The following is a 19,165-nucleotide window of genomic DNA, read 5'->3' as shown; positions in this document are numbered from 1 at the left end:
AAGAGTGTCAGGTCGAGTGATGAGGCTGAAACTTGAAATTGAGGGTTTTATGTTGAATGTAATAAGTGGTTATGCACCACCGGTAGGATGTGAACGAAAAGAGAAAGAGACATTCTGGAAGGAGCTCTACGAAGTAGTTCAGAACATCCAAGGCAGAGAGAGAGTTGTGACTGGTGCGGATTGTAATGGATATGTCGGTGAAGGAAACATCGATGGTAAAGAAGTGATGGGTAAATTTGGTATCCGGGAAAGGAACATCGACGGACAGATGGTGGCGGACTTTGCCAAAAAAAATGGAAATCTCTTCCAGAAGAGGCAGGAACACAGGGTGACCTAGAAGAGCGGAGGTGGATTACATTTTGTGCATACAATATAATAGCCCGATGACAGGGCTGCACGAGGGCTATATACAACCACCTTTTGGCTGAGACCCACCCTCAAAAGGGCATCAATCCCGATGGGATTTGCCATGTCAAAAGCTTTTGGTAGATTGATAAATAAAGCAATAAAGAATGACATATTGTCAATAGCAGATTTCATGACGAAAGACGAAAGACTATCAGGCATGCAGTCATGGTGCTGCACTCGGTTCGAAAACTGGATCGCACGATGAAACCATACGATTTAGAATGAAATGAGAAGCAACAAAATGTCGTAGTTGTGAAAACCGCAACTGCAAATGTGTCGGACGATTTTGTAGATTTTAATTGTAATTAATCATTTAATTTTAAAACTGGTAAATATAGTTTCCCATGTAACCAAGCACGTCTGATTCCCCAGAAAAAAATATCTTCGCATGTTACACTAGTGCTGAGCAATATGACGGTATAAATCCCAATATAAACAGTCGGTGTAAAAATTACAATGGACCTATTTATGAGGAGGTTGTCGTTTTCGTTAATTCATCATTGTAGTCATAATTGTGTCATGTTGCGTTATCAGATCTGATTGATCCTAAGAGCTTTTAGCAGATAGCCAAAATCTGAAGCTCGAAGACTTTGAATTGCAGCAATTAAGCGAGACAAGTGGAAAGACCGCACTGACAAAGACCGCATTTACTTTTGACACTAGATATACGGCAAGACACATAACTTTATATGATTTTCTTTTGCAATATATTTGTCATATACTGCCCGTCATCCATCCATCCATTGTTTACCGCTTACCCGGGTCGGGTCGCGGGGGCAGTAGCTTTAGCAGGGACGCCCAGACTTCCCTCTCCCCAGCCATTACATCCAGCTCGTCTGGGGGATCCCGAGGCGTTCCCGGGCCAGCCGAAGGATGTAGTCTCTCCAGCGTGTCCCGGGTCGTCACCGGGGTCTCCTCCCGGTGGGACGTGCCCGGAACACCTCACCGGGGAAGCGTCCGGGAGGCATCCGAATCACATGCCCCGGCCACCTCATCTGGCTACTCTCGATGTGGAGGAGCAGCGGCTCTACTCTGAGATCCTCCCGGATGACCGAGCTTCTCGCCCTCTCTCCAAGGGAGAGCCCGGACACCCTGCGGAGGAAACTCATTTCGGCCGCTTGTATCCGGGATCTTGTTCTTTCGGCCACGACCTACAGCTCGTGGCCATAGGTGAGGGTAGGAACGTAGATCCACCGGTAAATTGAGAGCTTCGCCTTTCGGCTTAGCTCCTTCTTTACCACAACGGACCGATACCAAGTCCTAACCCTATTCTCCCCACAGACTCACAACGTCCCGAGTCAAGGTCAGCAGCACCCCATCCCCACTATACACAGTGTTGGTGGTGCACTGCTTTTCTCTCTTGAGACGCCGGATGGTGGACCAGAATTTCCTCAAAGCCGTCCGGAAGTCTTTCTTCATGGCCTCTACGAACTCCTCCCATACCAGAGTTTTTGCTTCAGCGACGACCAGAGCCGCATTCCGCTGGGCCGGCCGGTACGCATCGGCTGCCTCAGGAGTCCCACAGGCCAAGAAGGCCCGATAGGACTCCTTCAGCTTGACGGCATCCCTCACCGTTGGTGTCCACCAACGGGTTCGGGGATATGCTCTTATTTAATCTTTATATTTTTCATTTTAGGCGCTAGAAGCAATGACAAAGGAGTCCTGACTAGATTACATCTGTAAATATGGGAGTTTTTGAATTGAAAAAAGAAAGCATGTTGCATTTAAATTTGATTCATGGGGAATTTATTGTTATGCATGTACAAATCTTTTACAATAAAACCTTACAAGGCATTCGTCTAGACACTGCAGGTTAGACAAGAGTTGGGGATATACTGTATGTGTACATGGATTTGGGGCCCATTTGTGCATAATTGTGTAAGGATCAGGCAAAACCTGGGTGCCACTATTGTACAGAAGCTTTGCTGCATATCTTTGCATAGCAATCGCTTGCAACGAACTTGCATGCTGTCATAAATGGCCATGAAATCTTGGTGATGATGCCTATTTCTCAACTGTTATATTAGGAACCAATTGCATGCGCAGAATTACATCACGCTCCTGTTCGGCGAACTTTCCTACATTATTTTCTCTCGACACACATGAAATTACCTGCTAATTTGCTGTCCATAGTTGGTTACTCTCCGCTGTGAAAAAATGCTAACACGGCACAAAAATGACTGACCGACTTGATTTGACCAACTTCACTTTCATCATCCATCTTTCATTTCTTCTACCAAGAAGAGCACCTTGGCAGGCACTGTGGCTCTTGCACGCATGCATGCACGCACACACAAGTCCTATTAAGGTCAAACGTGTTGTTTCTCCTTTCCACTCGCCCACTCCAGTACATTTTCATGCCCACTACACACCATGAAGGAAAGACAGAAATTTTGCACATGCACACATGACCACACATGCACACTTACACAGAGAGAAGATTTAATTCTGATGGAGACTTACAAGGAAATGTGTGTTGTTTGTGTGCCTTGTGGGACACACACTAAACTTGTAAATAATAAATGAATAGAATATAATAAACCAAGTTGTTCTGTCACTCATTTGATGTTTGTTATGAGTAGTACACATCTGTAGTACACACACGCACGTACGTACGTATACCAACAATAAGGCATTGTGTGGGACCAACAACAAGTTTGACCTTCAAATTGCTTCAATGACAGGAAATGCTGAGCTGGCACAAAGTGTGTGTGAAATGGTCTCCGCCTGATGAAAACAAACATCGAAGTGGTGTTTATTAACCAGGGCTCGAGGCTGTGACCAAATTAATCACATTTGCCATCTTTTTTTCAGCTTGTGCGATTAAACATTTAATCTCTTCACTCTTGCCTAAGTGCATGTTTTGAATATTATGTATTATAAGGACAAAATGGGGAAAAAAAGGGTGTTGGTGGTCACCGGTGCTCAGGACAGGAGAGGACGTTCGTTTAAGGCTTGCTTGAGGTATGTTCGCGTGCTTTTAATACGACACGGCTCGCAAGCAGGCAACAAAAACGTTATGTAGCCTACGAAGCTAGTGCTAGCACTAACGGTTATACGTTAACATAAATGAGAAATGATATGGTGAATCATGCGCTGAAGTTTCCGTGTGGGTGAGGTAATTTAATTACAATAAAGTGATTTCATTAAAGTAAGTTCGCACCCATTATTTCTGTCATGTTGTAATATTGGTTTGACCTGACTGAGTAGAATACACAATCTGACTAGAGCCAAGAAGCATATTGTAAATTGTATTTGAAAAATCTCACGACACACCAACAAACAAATGTCACAAAAAGTGGGTACGTTAATTACTGTATGTACTTTCCTGCCATCTAATAGAAGACCATTCGTTTGTACTGTCTGTCACTAACCCTAACACTGGCATAAACAGATGAACAAAGATACATTATTTATTGTAAATATAATTTTTTTGAGGGCGGCACGGTGGACGACTGGTTAGAGCGTCTGCCTCACAGTTCTGAGGTCCGGGGTTCAATCCCCGGCCCCGCCTGTGTGGAGTTTGCATGTTCTCCCCGTGCCTGCGTGGCTTTTCTCCGGGCACTCCGCTTTCCTCCCACATCCCCAAAAAACATGCATGCTAGGTTCATTGACAACTCTAAATTGTCCGTAGGTGTGAATGGTTGTTTGTTTGTATGCGCCCTGCGATTGGCTGGCAACCAGTTCAGGGTGTACCCCGCCTCCTGCCCGATGACAGCTGGGATAGGCTCCAGTACGCCCGCGACCCTTGTGAGGAGAAGCGCGACAGAAAATGGATGGATGGATGGATGGATAATTTTTGGGAGCAATTAAGTACACAAGTATATACAGTAAATGAACAGCTCATTTAAATAGACACATTCACATCCGATCCGATCACAAGCTGTGATCGGTTTTTTAAACTCTCTGATCGGTGATCGGCCCCAAAAATCCTGATCGTGTAAAGCCATACACACACACACATATATTCAGTATATATATGGGCCATTCTCACACACACACACACACACACGCACACACACATGCACGCGCGCACGAAGTTATGGTTTTGTAGTCCTAAATTTGATGATACAATACAGATATTGGAACTACTGTGTACTGGCCCAACTCGGGCAACTTAATTATTTAAAAAAAAAAAAAAAAATTAAAAAACAAAAAACAAAAACAAAAAAAAAACAGGAATGGGTTTTTAGCATAATATTAGCAAATACATGAAATGACTTCTATGTTAACACTCAGCAAATTACAGATCATTGTGCAGGATACTTGACAATATTTTCATGAAATACACAGTCTGTGACCGTAGGAGAAGAGTACTAACACATGGCTGTCAACTTGGTTGGCACGTACTCAACATGCACGTTGTCACGACAACGCGTACGGCAACTGTTTCATCCCTTTCAAGCACTTGTTGCACACGGGGCGTTTAAGCTCCACCCGTTCTTGAGTGAGCAGGCAAGTCTACTTACACTCCTACACTTTCTTTGAGGAAGGGGCTTCGATGACACACACACAAAACACAATAATAAATGAAAAGGCCAATAGAGCAGGACAACGTCACACAAAGAACGTTCCTGGGAACATATAAGCTTCCTTCCGTGTGTGTGTGTGCACGTGCAATATAGCTGTGATGAGAACAGAAAACCAGCTGAAGCACATGCTGTGCGTGTATATTAGTAGCAAACAGGTTGAAATGTGCGGCTTCCTGCAAGCTGTCTTTTAGAAGACGTGTTTTAAAACTGCCTTTATATTTGTTCAAAGTCATAATCTACACTTTCTTGTCATTTAATGAAAAACTTCAGATTCTTAAATCTTGAGGACCATCTTTATTACCTCCTCAGGAGGAGGATTTAAGATTAAACGTTAGCATTTTGTAAATGATTTAGCTAAAACCAAACTTACCATTTATCTAAAACTGGAAAAAGTCAAAAGGCACTTCTTCTTGCACATAAATATTTAGCTCAGACGGATACTGAGCAAGCGACACAGAGAACTGATTAGCAAATCCGCCTCACAGTTCTGAGGAGCCGGGTTCAAATCTGGCCTCGCCTGTGTGGAGTTTGCATGTTCTCCCCGTGCCTGCGTGGCTTTTCTCCGGGCACTCCGGTTTCCTCCCACATCCCAAAAACATGCACCGTAGGTTAATCGAAGACTCTAAATTGTGCATAGGTCTGAATGTGAGTGCGCATGATTGTTTGTTTATATGTGCCCTGCGATTGGCTGGCAACCAGTTCAGGGTGTACCCTGCCTCCTGCCTGATGATAGCTGGGATAGGCTCCAATATACCCGCGACCCTGGTGAGGATAAGCGGTGTAGAAAATGGATGGATGGATGGATGCTATTGAGCATTTCGCTAAAACTGAAGCTAGACATAAACCTCAGACTGAACATTAGCACTTGGAGAATTATTTAGTTGGAAGGGAAGCTTAGCACATAGTACCTGTCCAAGGTCCAGCGTGACGTTGACTTGGTTGAACTCCGTGCTGCGCGACAGCGGCGGGCTCTGCCACCATCGCTCGGTGCCATCAATGGCGTTGGTGATGGGATGGGCGCGGTCGCTGTCGCCATGGCGACAGATGTCACAGTATTGACCCTGTGGGGACAAAGAAATATTAGCATGCACTGTCACGTACCAGATTTTTTTTCCACATTTAATGGAAATTATCTGCAGCATGGTGGATGGCTGGTTAGCACATCAGTCTCACAATTCTTAACATATCGCATCAAATAGTGTGCTTTAAATCAATACTTATATTATTATCTTCATAATGTATAATGTGCCTGTGGATGAAAAAGCGAAGCTTGTACGCGAACGGTACATAAACGCTGGGTACGTTCAAATGAATGGAGTCAGTGAGACTGGTACTTTTTTCCAAGACTGACATTTAGCAAGAAGGTAAATTCACAATTTCACTGAAAGTGAAAATTAAAAACAATTAGGACACCTGGGAAAGGCTCCAGCACACCCCAAACTCTATGGATGGATTGTGTTTTATGTTCCATCTTACAGTATGTACAGTAGGGTTAGGTGATATAACGTAAATAAATAATGTAACGTAAATCACCTTCTCCAAGTCCACAAAACACATGTAGACTGGTTGGGCAAACACCAATGCACCCTCGAGAACCCTGCCAAGGTTGTAGAGATGGTCCACTGTTCCACGGCCAGGACGAAAACCACACTGCTCCTCCTGAATCTGAGATTCGACTTCCCGACGGACCCTCCTCTCCAGCACCCCTGAATAGACCTTACCAGGGAGGCTAAGGAGTGTGATACCGCGGTAGTTAGAACACTCCCTCCGGTCCCCCTTCTTAAAAAGGGGGACCAACACCCCAATTTGCATATCCAGGGGCAATGTCCCCGATCTCTGCGCAATGTTACAGAGGCGTGTCAACCAGGACAGCCCCACAACATCCAGAGCCTTTAGGAACTCCAGGCGAATCTCACCCACCCCCGGGGCCTTGCCGCCAAGGAGCTTTTTAACCACCTCAGTGACCTCAACCCCAGAGATAGGAGACCCCGCCTCAGAGACCCCAGACTCTGCTTCCTCATGGGAAGGTGTCAGTGGAATTGTGGTCTTCGAAGTATTCTCCCCACTGACTCACAACGTCCCGAGTCGAGGTCAGCAGCGCCCCATCCCCACTATACACAATGTTGATGGGGCACTGCTTCCCTCTCCTGAGACGCCGGATGGTGGACCAGAATTCCCTCGAAGCCGTCCGGAAGTCTTTCTCCATGGCCTCACCAAACTTTTTGCTTCACCGACCACCAAAGCTGCATTCGGCTTGGCCAGCCAGTATCCATCAGCTTCCTCAGGAGTCCCACAAAAAGGCCCAAAAGGACTCCTTCTTCAGCTTGACTGTATCCCTCACCATCGGTGTCCACCAACAGGTTCGGAGATTACCGCCACGACAGGCACCGACGACCTTACGGCGGAAGATGGTCTACTCGGGCTAAATTTCCCCCGCCTCGCCTGTAACATGAGCAAAGTTCTGTCAGAGGTGGGAGTTGAAACTCTTTCTGTCAATCTTTTCAGTAGTTTTGTTTGTCCGTTGGAGTCGGAATTGGTCCTTTTTTGTAGCAGCACCAAAGCAGACTGTGATGGAAGAACACAGGACTGATTCGATGACCGCTGTGTAGAACTGCCTCAACAACTCCTGTGGTAAGCCGTGCTTCCTCAGAAGCCACAGGAAGTACATCCTCTGCTGGGCCTTTTTGAGGATAGAGTTGATGTTGAACGCCCACTTCAGGTCCTGAGAGACTGTAATTCCCAGGAACTTGAAGGTCTCGACGGCTGACACAAGGCAGTTGGAAAGCGTGAGGGGCAGCTGTGGCAAAGGATGCCTCCTGAAATCCACAATCATCTCTACAGTCTTGAGCGTGTTCAGCTCCAGGTTGCGTCGGCCGCACCTCAACACCAGCCGCTCTGCTTCCTGTCGATATGCAAATATGCATCGTCCTCCAGTGCGAACCAGCCAATCTACAGACGGCAATTTTTTTTTAATTATTATTATTTTTGTTTTTTTAAATCTCTGAACTTTTCCTCATTCCCCGCTCTTTCACCGCTGTAGCGGGGCAGCTCAACGCCGAGAGGTTCAGGACAGCTTAAGCCGGTAGCTATTTAGCTGCAGCTCCTTTTGTGCAGGTTTTTTTAAAACGGTCCTTCCTGGGAGCTCCATGACCACATGTATATGAGCTGTTTTTGTACTGACACATACAACAACGTCGTCATTAAGCTTTAAAGCCTTATACTCACGCGATCGACGACAGCGGCCACATTGCATCACGTGACCGACGCATTGGGGCGCGCACCCTAACCCTAACCCTAACGCAGCACAAATTGTCGCCACGCGCAGATTGCCGCAGAGATCATCTCTTGTGATTGGTCCGTTTTAGTCACATGTGATGGCGTAGTCAGCTACTCAGCCGCACATACCACCTACGCCGCCTCCTTCTTGATCGATTTTGCAATATAAGTAAACTCATCATCAGGGGCCTCATGTACAAAAGGTGCGTACGCACAAAAACGTGGCGTCAGAGAGACATGAACAATTAGCACTGAGGAACAATTCATGCCCGGCAACATTTGATTTCAACAATCCAATTGAGGCAAGGACTTCATTTGTTAACCAGTGTGTTTAACGAACAACTGACATTTGTGAGGACACTGATTAATTGATCAAGGCGATCATTTATGCCGCCTATTTCCCTCACAATCGCTTCGTGACTCCAGCACTTGCACTGGGGAAAAAAAAAAAAATTCCTTTGAATTTTCTTCATTTGAACATGTACATCGGTGGCACATGATTAAAATGTTTAAATTGACATATTTTACCCCTCTTCTACTAAAAACAATTCTCAGCGTGCGTGCCCACTCCTGTGTATTAAAATAATTAATTGAGTAATCAAAAAGGAGTCAAAGTTTTTGATATCCTCTTTGATATGCTGATGTGCTTCTATTTGAATTCAAAAGATTGATTACAAATAGCACACATCCAACATTTACGCATGAACCTTTATCTCACAGGGCTGAGTGTAGGTTACTGTATGAACACATTTGTTATGAGTTCTAAAAATACATGGTATTAACCTTGTGGGGTGATCCTCGTCAGCCACATGTGCTCCCAGCGTCACCCATGATCGCAGCGATTCTCTCCTCGAACGGGGTGAGGCCCTCCGCGCCGCCTTTTTTTGGCCACACTTTGGCGGTGGGCAGCTCTCCTCCGCTTCACATCCACCTTCATGTCTGACCACTTCTTTTTTAGTTCAGCGTGCGCGCTATTCTGTCTCCACAGCATTTACAGCCGCACACGCGCTGTCCCATTCACTCCTCTTTCGCGTGTTGTTCACGCCGGAGGACAGCGTGCCAAAGAGGATTTTCTTGCGCACCTCCACTTCATTGAGCAACTTCACATTCAGAAAAAATATTTTTCTTCATTACCTTGCTCATTTTCCTTTTTTTCTGATCATGCAGAGATCGGCATCTCCGGTGCGGTGCAGGGTTCATTTAAATGTGATTTGCATATTCAAATGTGGGCGTGCACAGGGAGGAGTCGGCGACTCCAACATGTGCGCTCATTTCCACATTGATTGGAACGTACGACGGAAATGTGCCTGGATTCATGAGTACCCAGAGTTTCATACATCTGGATATTTTTGTGCATACAACGTTTTCTGGATTTGAGGGTACGCCGTGTTTTAGTTGGAAATCCACGCAAGTCTTTGTACATGAAGCCCCTGGTCATCAAGGTGCATTTGTTCTCGCAGGCACTGTTCCACAGTCGCCATTGTTGTTGCTTTGTTCCTTGTTACGGAAAGTAAAAACGGCTACCAAAATTGGCGATAAAATGGAGAGGAAACTCCACCCTGTGGTGTCCGAGCCAATACCAGCCGTAGCGACACCCCCGACTTGGAGGAGAACTGCAGCACATTTTCAAAACAGCACACGTGGGTTGCGCTCCAGTATAAAGGGAAACTGCGCGCGGGATAGTCACAGTGACGTCAGCGTGGTCGCCGCCCGCACAAGTATAAAGAAGCCTTTATTGCGATTGGTCGGTTAAGTCCAGATCTGTACCTTCGTCCAACTGTATAGCTTCTACCTATTATACCGTTTATACTGCGCACCCCTGATATCCAGCTTTGTTACAGCTGCTGCTGTTTTTTTTTTTTTTTTTTTTTTTTTTTTTTTTTTTTTTTTTAAGTGCTCGAAAAAGTTGAGTTGAGAGAGTGCTGAGTGTATGTGTGTGTGTGTTGTGTTCAATAAACAGGTCTGAAGGTCATCAGGTACTCTGATTGAGCTCATTAGCTATATCACTTCTTCAAATGACCTGCAGGCACAGGACAGTCCACAAGAAGGCACCCCCATCCCCCACCTGACAGAACCACAACCCCACTTGATGGAATCCTGCTTCCTGGGGACAACAGAAACAGCAGTTGGGCTAATCCCACTAGACAACAAACGTGCTCCAATTGGTCAACACGGGTCAGTCGCCAGAAGGAATGTGGGGAGGAGGCGGGTAGCTCATTGGCCTTCATTATTAACCCGTCAACGCCGAACAGAAGCCTTGACCTTTTTACACGCTAAACAAATGGACAGTAAAAAGTCATTCACACTCTAATGCAAGTCCTCAATATTTTAACACGCTAAGATTTCATTAGCACACGTTTATTTTATTTTATTCATTTAATTTTTTGGATCTATTTGAGGTCGCCTGAATTTTTTTTCTCCCCCAATTTACAAATTTGACATTTGATATCAGAATCAATAAGGAATCGAATCATTAAGCAGTATCGAAAATGGAATCAGAATCGTAAAAAATCTTATCCATTCCCATCCCTAATGATTACATGCTAAAAAGCCATCCACCTGCTAACACACTAAGAAGTCATCTGACTGCTAACATGCTAAGAAGTCATCAACAAGAAGTCTTCAACATGTTAATATGCTATGAAGTCATCATTATCAACACATTATTCAGTAGAATGCTAAGAAGTCATCCACATGCTGAGAAGACAAAGCGCTACGAAGTCATGAACACTCCAACACACTATGAAGTCTTGGAACATGCTAAAGCAGTGACTCTCAACTGGTGGGTCCAGACCTAGAAGAGGGTCGTGAACAGGTAGTTAAAAAAATTAAAACTTACAGCGGGTCCTCAACGGCATCAACATGTAATGTTGTGTAAAATAAGATAATGTGAAAGGCACTTTGTACAAGTAAGCGTGTTATTATGTTTAAAAATGTACACGGCAGGGTCCGACATTAAGCCTTTTTGAGTGGTGGCCCTATCAGAACTTGTACTGGCCCCGTATATTCATGATATAATACGTTACGTTGCAGTGATTTCGTATTTATCATCTTTTTCTGGATTATTGAAGACCCATTAAGAAATTATTAGTACAGTTGCATTCATTGCGATGACTCTGTACTAACCTCACTAAAATCAAGGCATTTCATTTGCACAAATTAATAATAATGTTTAAAAGAATAAATCAATTCAAAAATGTTAAGACATTTACTTTGCACTGACACTAATTAGGGGTCCTGCGGTAAGGGCTTTACGCTGCCGATTCCGGTACCGACAATCCATTAGTGATATCTGGCGATCACTGCCGATACCGATCATAGGGATGAGCATTAAAATCCATCCATCCATTTTTTTAAACGCTTATCCTCACCAGAGTCGCGGCCAAGCTGGAGCCTATCGCAGGGGACTCTGGGCGAGAGGCAAGGTTAACCATCCACGAACAGGATGTGAGACGCATCTTCAAACAACAAAAGATTAACAAAGCGGCAGGTCCAGACCATGTGTCCCCATCCTGCCTCAAAGTCTGCGCGGACCAGCTCGTTCCAGTCTTCACTCGGATCTTCAATAGATCTCTGGAACTGTGCGAAGTACCATCCCGTTTCAAACGCTCCACCATCATTCCAGTCCCCAATAAACCTGCAATCTCGGATCTGAATGACTACAGGCCTGTCACCTTGACATCTGTGGTTATGAAGTCCTTTGAACGTCTCGTGCTGGACCACCTCAAGAGCGTCACAGGTCCCCTGCTGGACCCCCTGCAGTTTGCCTACCGAGCAAACAGGTCTGCGGATGATGCAGTCAACATGGGACTGCATTTCATTCTAGAACACCTCGACAGTGCAGGGACCTACGCGAGGATCATGTTCGTGGACTTCAGCTCAGCGTTCAACACCATCATCCCTGAACTCCTTTCCGCCAAGTTTCTCCAGTTTAGGGTCTCACCTGCCATCTGCCAGTGGATTTGCAGCTTCCTGACAGGCAGGACAGAGCAGGTGAGGCTAGGGGAGGCCACCTTATCCACACGCAGCATCAGTACTGAGGCGCCCCAAAGTTGTGTCGTCTCACCGCTGCTCTTCTCTCTCTACACGAACGACTGCACCTCAACGCACCCGGCTGTGAAACTCCTGAAGTTTGCAGATGACACCACTGTCATCGGCCTCATCAAGGACAGCAGGAAGTGGAGCGGCTGGAGCTGCGGTGCGGCCGACACAACCTGGAGCTGAACACGCTCAAGACTGTAAAGATGATCGTGGACTTCAGGAGGCATCCTTCGCCACAGCTGCCCCTCACGCTGTCCAGCTCCCTTTTGTCAACTTTCAAGACCTTCAAGTTCCTGGGAATTACAGTCTCTCAGGACCTGAAGTGGGCGATCAACATCAACTCCGTCCTCAAAAAGGCCCAGCAGAGGATGTACTTCCGGCGGCTTCTGAGAAAGCATGGCCTGCCACCGGAGCTGCTGAGGCAGTTCGACACAGCGGTCATCGAATCAGTCCTGTGTTCTTCCATCGCAATCTGGTTTTGGTGCTGCTACAAAAAAGGACAAATCCTCTCGGACCCTCCACATCCCGGTCTTCCAGCTCCTTCCCTCAGGTAGGCACTACCGATCAATGCAAAATAGAACTAGCAGACATTCCAACAGCTTCTTCCCTCTTGCAATCAACTTCTTAAACAGCTAACCTACAAATCCATTGCAACATGCTGGCATTTTTTTGTCTTTTTGTCTTGAGTTTGTTGTCACATTTCTGTTGGGTCAACTACATATTACTCGTGCACTCACTGTAGTAGTTTCACCACGCTGCACTATTTGCATATCTGTAGTTGACCAATACTGGTCACTCATGCCAGAGTAGCATCTGCTCCATTTGCACACTGACTGAGGAGTATCTGCAACATTTGCACAATCAACATTGTCCCAGACTATCGTGCTACTCGCTTGAAGTCTCGACGCCCTTTGCAAAATGGTCATTGCACCGGACTATTCCAATATTAGTCATTCGAACTGCTCTAAGTGCTAGAGGACTCTGCATCTTTTTGCACAATTGTCAAAAAAAAAAAAAAAGTACCGGCATTACCAGATAACTAGCAACCCTTTATTGCTCAGTGACTGTTTTTCTTAATGTCTTTATGTCTCAAAAGTGTTCTCTGTCAATTGACTGTCGTACTAGAGCGGCTCCAATTACCGGAGACAAATTCCTTGTGTGTTTTTTGGATATAATTGGCAAATAAAGATGATTCTGATATAAACAAATAACCATTCGCACGATCTACGTTACTACCCTCACCTATGGTCACGAGTTGTGGGTCGTGATCGAAAGAACGAGATCCCGTATACAAGCGGCCAAAATGAGTTTCCTCCGCAGGGTATCCAGGCTCTCCCTTCGAGATAGGGTGAGAAGGTCGGTCATCCGGGAGGGGCTCAGAGTCGAGCCGCTGCTCCTTCGCAATGAGAGCAGCCAGATGAGGTGGCTGGGGCATCTGATTCGGATGCCTCCCGGAAGCCTCCCTGGTGAGGTGTTCCGAGCACGTCCCCGGGGTCTTCTCCCGGTGGGACCCAGGACACGCTGGAGAGAATACGTCTCTCGGCTAGCCTGGGAACGGCTCGGGATCCCACCAGAAGAGCTGGATGAAGTAGCTGGCGAGAGGGAAGTCTGGGCGTCCCTGCTAAAGCTACTGCCCCCGCGACCCAACCTCGGATAAGCGGTAGAAAATGGATGGATGGATGGATGGACTTGTTTCTACACGCTCACATTTAGGTAAACCACACCCCCTATCGGATGGATGGAAATAATTTTGGTAATCCCAATTGTCCTAAAACAGGGAAAGTTTAGTCTGATTTCATGTCACAGCTTGGGGAAAAAAGTGTGCCTTTATATCCAGTCAGTGACTGTATCTGCAGTCAGGGAAAAAAGTGTGGTTTATATGTAGTCAATGACTGTATCTGCTGTTCGTGCAGTGTGGTGTAATGCATGCATGGAGCTACTTGTTTACTGTAAGCTAAAAAAGAGCAGAAGAAGAAAGTCGCAAAAATAGCATGAATAAACTCGTTTTCACAGATTAGAAAGAATATTTCCCCGTGAGTAGTATTATATTACCGTCTGGATGCGTTACTATGGCGTTTGTGTGAATATTCGTTATTCGAAGGTAAATCCCCCGGTGACCAAATGCTAATTGTAGCTAGACTGTCAATCGGGTTTTTCATGGACTGTTTTACATTAAGGTGGAGATTTCTAAAACAATTTGTTTCTTGTATTTAAATATAAAATGAGTGTCCTTATGTTTGCTGTGCACTTAATTTTACAGTAAACTCCAACTGGGGTGTCTATCAACAGCTTAAACCATGCTCAAGGAGGGCAGAGTAACATTCTACAGTCTTCAAGGTACGAGCCGCTGTACGAGGTGAGCAGAGTTAGCTTGGGAGATTGTTTTAAGGCTCAACCCGAATTCGTGCCCGTTTGAGTCAGGCGGCGCTGGTCGCCGTTTCACCTTGCGTCATCACAACATGCTGTCTTCGACGGGATGTTTCAGTGATAAAAGAATTTCAGACTGACGCTGAAGTTGCAGTTTTGGGCCATTTTCGGCGGGCGAAAATCTTCAGTGACAGAAATTTGTACTGGCCCGAGCAAGTCAGTGTCTATATCACTGTCAAACTCAAGGCCCGGGGGCCAGATCCGGCCCACCACATCATTTTATGTGGCCCGCGAAAGCAAATCATTAGCTTGAAACGCCATGATTCTTGCTAAAAATTTTAATTGTCATTTGTAATAAATAATACAGTCGTGATACTGCAACCATGTTTTTGTTACCAACACCCTTTTTACAGCACAGTAACTTGAATAATAGTTGAACAAAGTATTACCCTTGACTTTTTATTTCAAAACTAGTCATCCATCGATTTGTTGTCTAAGTAATAATATAAGGAGGTGATTCAACATTTAGATTTCACAATCATAATGGCCCTCTGAGAGAAACCGTAACTACGATGTGGCCCGCGGCAAAAATGAGTTTGACACCTCTGGTCTATATGTAGGTGGAGGCCCAACACAGCAGCGTAGTGACCCCGGGCCACTGGGCCACCGTTAATGTCGGACTCTGTATGGTACATACGTTTTTAAAGGCTATTTTTGAACAACTAATATTGTTCTTCACTTCAGTAAAAGTGGGTCTCGACTTGGTGATAATAGGAAAATGCGGGTCCCAGGGTGACAACAGTTGACAAGGGTTAGTGCTTAACTTATTTAGTGCCGAGCACGTATTAATACGTAGTTTCTGTTTCTTCACGGGAAGTGGGAGAGGTTTAGATTTGACACACGGCACTGTAGCCTGACATGCACCGTTGAGCGGCGCGGACAGGCTGGAAGTCGGACGAGCTGAAACATTTTTACACTCAGAGACAAAAGTATATGTAAAGTATTCGCAGAATATGTATCGTGGTAGTTTGCACAATTGTGTGTTTGTGTCAGAAATGTGTTATAACTGAGATCTTGTATGACAAGGATCACGGTCGCCATGTCAACAGCCAGGAAACAACACGAAGCGTCATGACCGACGTGAGATCCGGTGAGTTCGCGTAACTCACAGCTCACAGCGCATTACATACCTAAATAGGAGATTATTTTGCAATCAAAAGCCATTCCTAAATTGTTTTCACTGGTTTATGCAATGAAAACACGTAACATGACAAAAAGTAACAAAATATACAAACAGCCAAGTTACTGTTGCAGAAATGCCGCTTTTCACAAAAAACTCCATAATCTGTGAGACTCGACCAAAAAACGTAAAATTGAGCGACTGTATGTTTCACTGCACATAACTATCCATCCATCCATCCATCCATCCATCCATCCATTTTCTGAGTCGCTTCTCCTCACGAGGGTCGCGGGCGTGCTGGAGCCTATCCCAGCTGTCATCGGGCAGTAAGCGGTGTACACCCTCAACTGGTTGCCAGCCAATCGCAGGGCACATACAAACAACCATTCGCACTCACGTCCACACCTACGGGCAGTTTAGATTCCCCAATTCATGCATGTTTTTGGGATGTGGGAGGAAAGCGGAGTGCCCGGAAAAAACCCACGTAGGCACGGGGAGAACATGCAAACTCCACACAGGCGGGGCCGGGGATTGAACCCCGGTCCTCAGAACTGTGAGGCTGACGCTCTAACCAGTCACCCACCGTGCCGCCTGCGCATAACTAAAGAACGGAAAAAGGGCAGGATCTAGCTTTTTTTTTTTTGCTGCTGAAAGATGAGAGTTCATCCTTTAATTTGGTAGATTTGGACACTTGTGAGGATAAGTGGCTCAGAAAATGGATGGATGGATGGATGGTATGCATATAATCATCGAACAAAATATTCTGTAAGCCTGTAAAGTCGCTCAAAATCCTCAAAAACTGCTGGCACCCAGGGGGGTTTCTTTTCTGAAAACTGCTGGCACAAAATGAGTCAAGTATATTGCGAAGGGGGAGGAGCCTTTTGGGTGGGGGGACCTTAGTGTGAAATAAGAGGAGCCAAATATGAGGGGGGGGAAAGCCTGGGGAATGGGGGAGTAGCAAAAAATTAACACATTGCCTGCATGCTATTTTATTTGATGTATTCAACCTTTATTTATTCAGGTAAGCCAATTGAGAACCAATTCTTATTTCAGTGCCGACCTGGCAGCAGCGAGCAGAGTAAAACAAAGTAAAAGCAAATACAAATATATTGACAACACTACGGTGTGATATAGTGACTGGAGATAAGACATTATGTTACATCATAGCACATCGTGAATAAAAGGATGAAAACATGCTAAAATAGGTGCAGCAATCAAGTATTGAGATGAATGAGGTGCGTTATATTATTTGTTGTGGAGTGTTCCAGCACTTTGGAGTGATTCCCAACCAGAAGGCCCCGGTACATCAGGGGTGCTGCAGGAAATTGTCCAATTTGACTTATTTCTCCGAAAACTATTAACTCCAAATACATCTTTGTTCATCACAGTGACAGGCAGAACAATTAAATATGCTTCCATTACATGGCAGACAGAACAATAAACCTGTGTATTTACCCAACTGATGAAGTCATGGCTTCTTGCAAGTACATCAGCTTTGTGTTCAATGAGACAAACCCATTTCACACTAAGTACATTTGTGGGTAAATTGAGATTAGATCGCCATTATTTAAGTAGTCATACTATATTGTACTTAAATGTGCCATTTTTGTTTGGTTGTGTGCTGTGAGATTTTTCTTTTCTGCTTGCCCCGTGAGCCTCCGTACTGCGCTCGCCTCCCATACATATCCGATTTATATCCACAGATGTGAACAAAAATGGAAATGTACTGTTCACATTGACATGAAAAAGAATCAGATACATGTAAAATTGGGCAGAAAAAAAAAAAAAAAAAAAAAAAAGAATCGGAATTGACCTGCAATGTGAATATAGCCAAAGCATCCACATTATCAAGAATCCTGTAATATTTATTACATTAATGTAACTGCTTTTTCCTAAAACTAACTAATTTAGCTCATTATAGTTGGTTAATTGATTTATAATAATAAAAGATATCAGTATAAATGTGAATAATTGTATGTTGTATAAAAAGCTGTCTTTTGATAATTGCGTGCTTATAGTTCTTTTCTTACCTCAACATTTTCATTGTTCCTGTGACAATTTACAAAATTGTTAAACTTATATGTAAAATGGTCTTACACATACATTTTTAAAATATATATATTTTATTAAATAATTTGTTAATTGATGATTAAATCAATTTAAAATAATACAATTAAAATGAATTTTTGTTTTTGTAAAAAAAAAAAAAAAAAAAGTATTTCACATGATGTTAAACCCTCCTCCTGTCTGCTTTAAAAATCAATTGTGGCACTTGAGCACAAGTTTTCCACCCCCTGCCCAAGGACTGGAGTGCACACAACTAGTACCGTGTAACAGCACAGCAACTATGTTGTGCTGTATAGTACAATAACCACAATACACACACACAGGAGTATTACAGGAGTATTCCCACACTACTGTATATAGTCCTCGACTTACTTGTATGCGGGACTCGAAACATGTACAAGCAGTACCAAAATCACTTGGCAGACGTGTGTGCTACAAAAAGGTTCAAGTTGTTTTCCTGGTCTGAAACGTGTAAATTTGATTTGGTTGCCAGGGCAGGGCAGGGCAGTATGCTCGGTTCGGTGGGCCTCACCTGGATGGTCTGGCCTGGGTCTCCTGACACCGGCCCGCCGACCAGCTTGCAGTAGAGGTCGAGCACGCTCTTTCCAGCCTCGTCCTCCCCGCAGGTGGCGGTGGCAGTGATCTTGGTGCCCTCGGCCAGGTTGAAGTACGGCGGGTGCAGACTGAAGCCGTTTACCCCGCTCGGGGCCTCCTGTGCCGACACCGGAAGCAGGACCAATAGCACCAGGGCCGAAACGAACCGCAAAAAAGCGAGGCGCATGACGGGCGCCATCACCGAGCCCCCCTGTGCCGGGTAAAGTTGTGAGTTTAGCGGCACGCGGAACTTTCTCACAGGGAAGCCGCGCGTCGAGTGAAGAAAAGCTGACGACTTGCTCGCGTCTTCTGCCCCCAGCGTGCTCGTGTGCGCGCTTGCGCGTGACCGTTCTGTGTGCGCCTGCTCCGTCTTGCCTAAAAGTGGGCGTGCGCATCCTCCAGGGGGCCTCCCACCTGGTCACGTTACCTGCACACTCGTGCACGTGCAATGAGGAAGGGGTCTGTGGTCACGTGACCTCGATTTTCCAACTGCAATTATGTTTCATAATGTTTAATAACAATAGGTAGAATAGGATACTTCCAGGTGGCACATAACCAATTGACTTTACAATATACAGTGCCGTGAAAAAGTATTTGTCCCCTTCTCAAATTCTTACTTTTTGCAAATTTTCTCCACTTTAAGATCATCAAACAAATGTAAATATCAGACAAAGACAACCCAAATAAAAATCCATCCATC

At 45.0% G+C, this 19,165-nt stretch overlaps 1 protein-coding gene across 10 annotated transcripts in view; it reads right to left on the bottom strand.

The window, feature by feature from the left end:
• The window catches only part of lama5 (laminin, alpha 5), a 162,304-nt gene extending 143,477 nt beyond the window's left edge, over positions 1 to 18,827 (bottom strand). For 6 of the 10 annotated variants that reach the window (XM_061765505.1, XM_061765482.1, XM_061765516.1 and 3 more), the window contains exons 1-2: positions 18,404 to 18,818; positions 5,849 to 6,001 (exon numbers count right to left, since the gene is read on the bottom strand). In XM_061765505.1, coding sequence (XP_061621489.1) covers positions 5,849 to 6,001; positions 18,404 to 18,664 — 414 coding nt within the window. In that variant the 5' untranslated portion in view covers positions 18,665 to 18,818. Of the gene's footprint in view, positions 1 to 5,848; positions 6,002 to 18,403 lie in introns of all 10 variants that reach the window. The other 4 variants (XM_061765558.1, XM_061765549.1, XM_061765542.1 and 1 more) reach the window with 4 other exon arrangements.
• Positions 18,828 to 19,165: the final 338 nt, after the last annotated feature.

The sequence above is a fragment of the Phyllopteryx taeniolatus genome, chromosome 1, assembly GCF_024500385.1.
Source record: "Phyllopteryx taeniolatus isolate TA_2022b chromosome 1, UOR_Ptae_1.2, whole genome shotgun sequence".
Taxonomy (NCBI): domain Eukaryota; kingdom Metazoa; phylum Chordata; class Actinopteri; order Syngnathiformes; family Syngnathidae; genus Phyllopteryx; species Phyllopteryx taeniolatus.
This window is presented reverse-complemented; position numbering and strand designations above follow the sequence as displayed.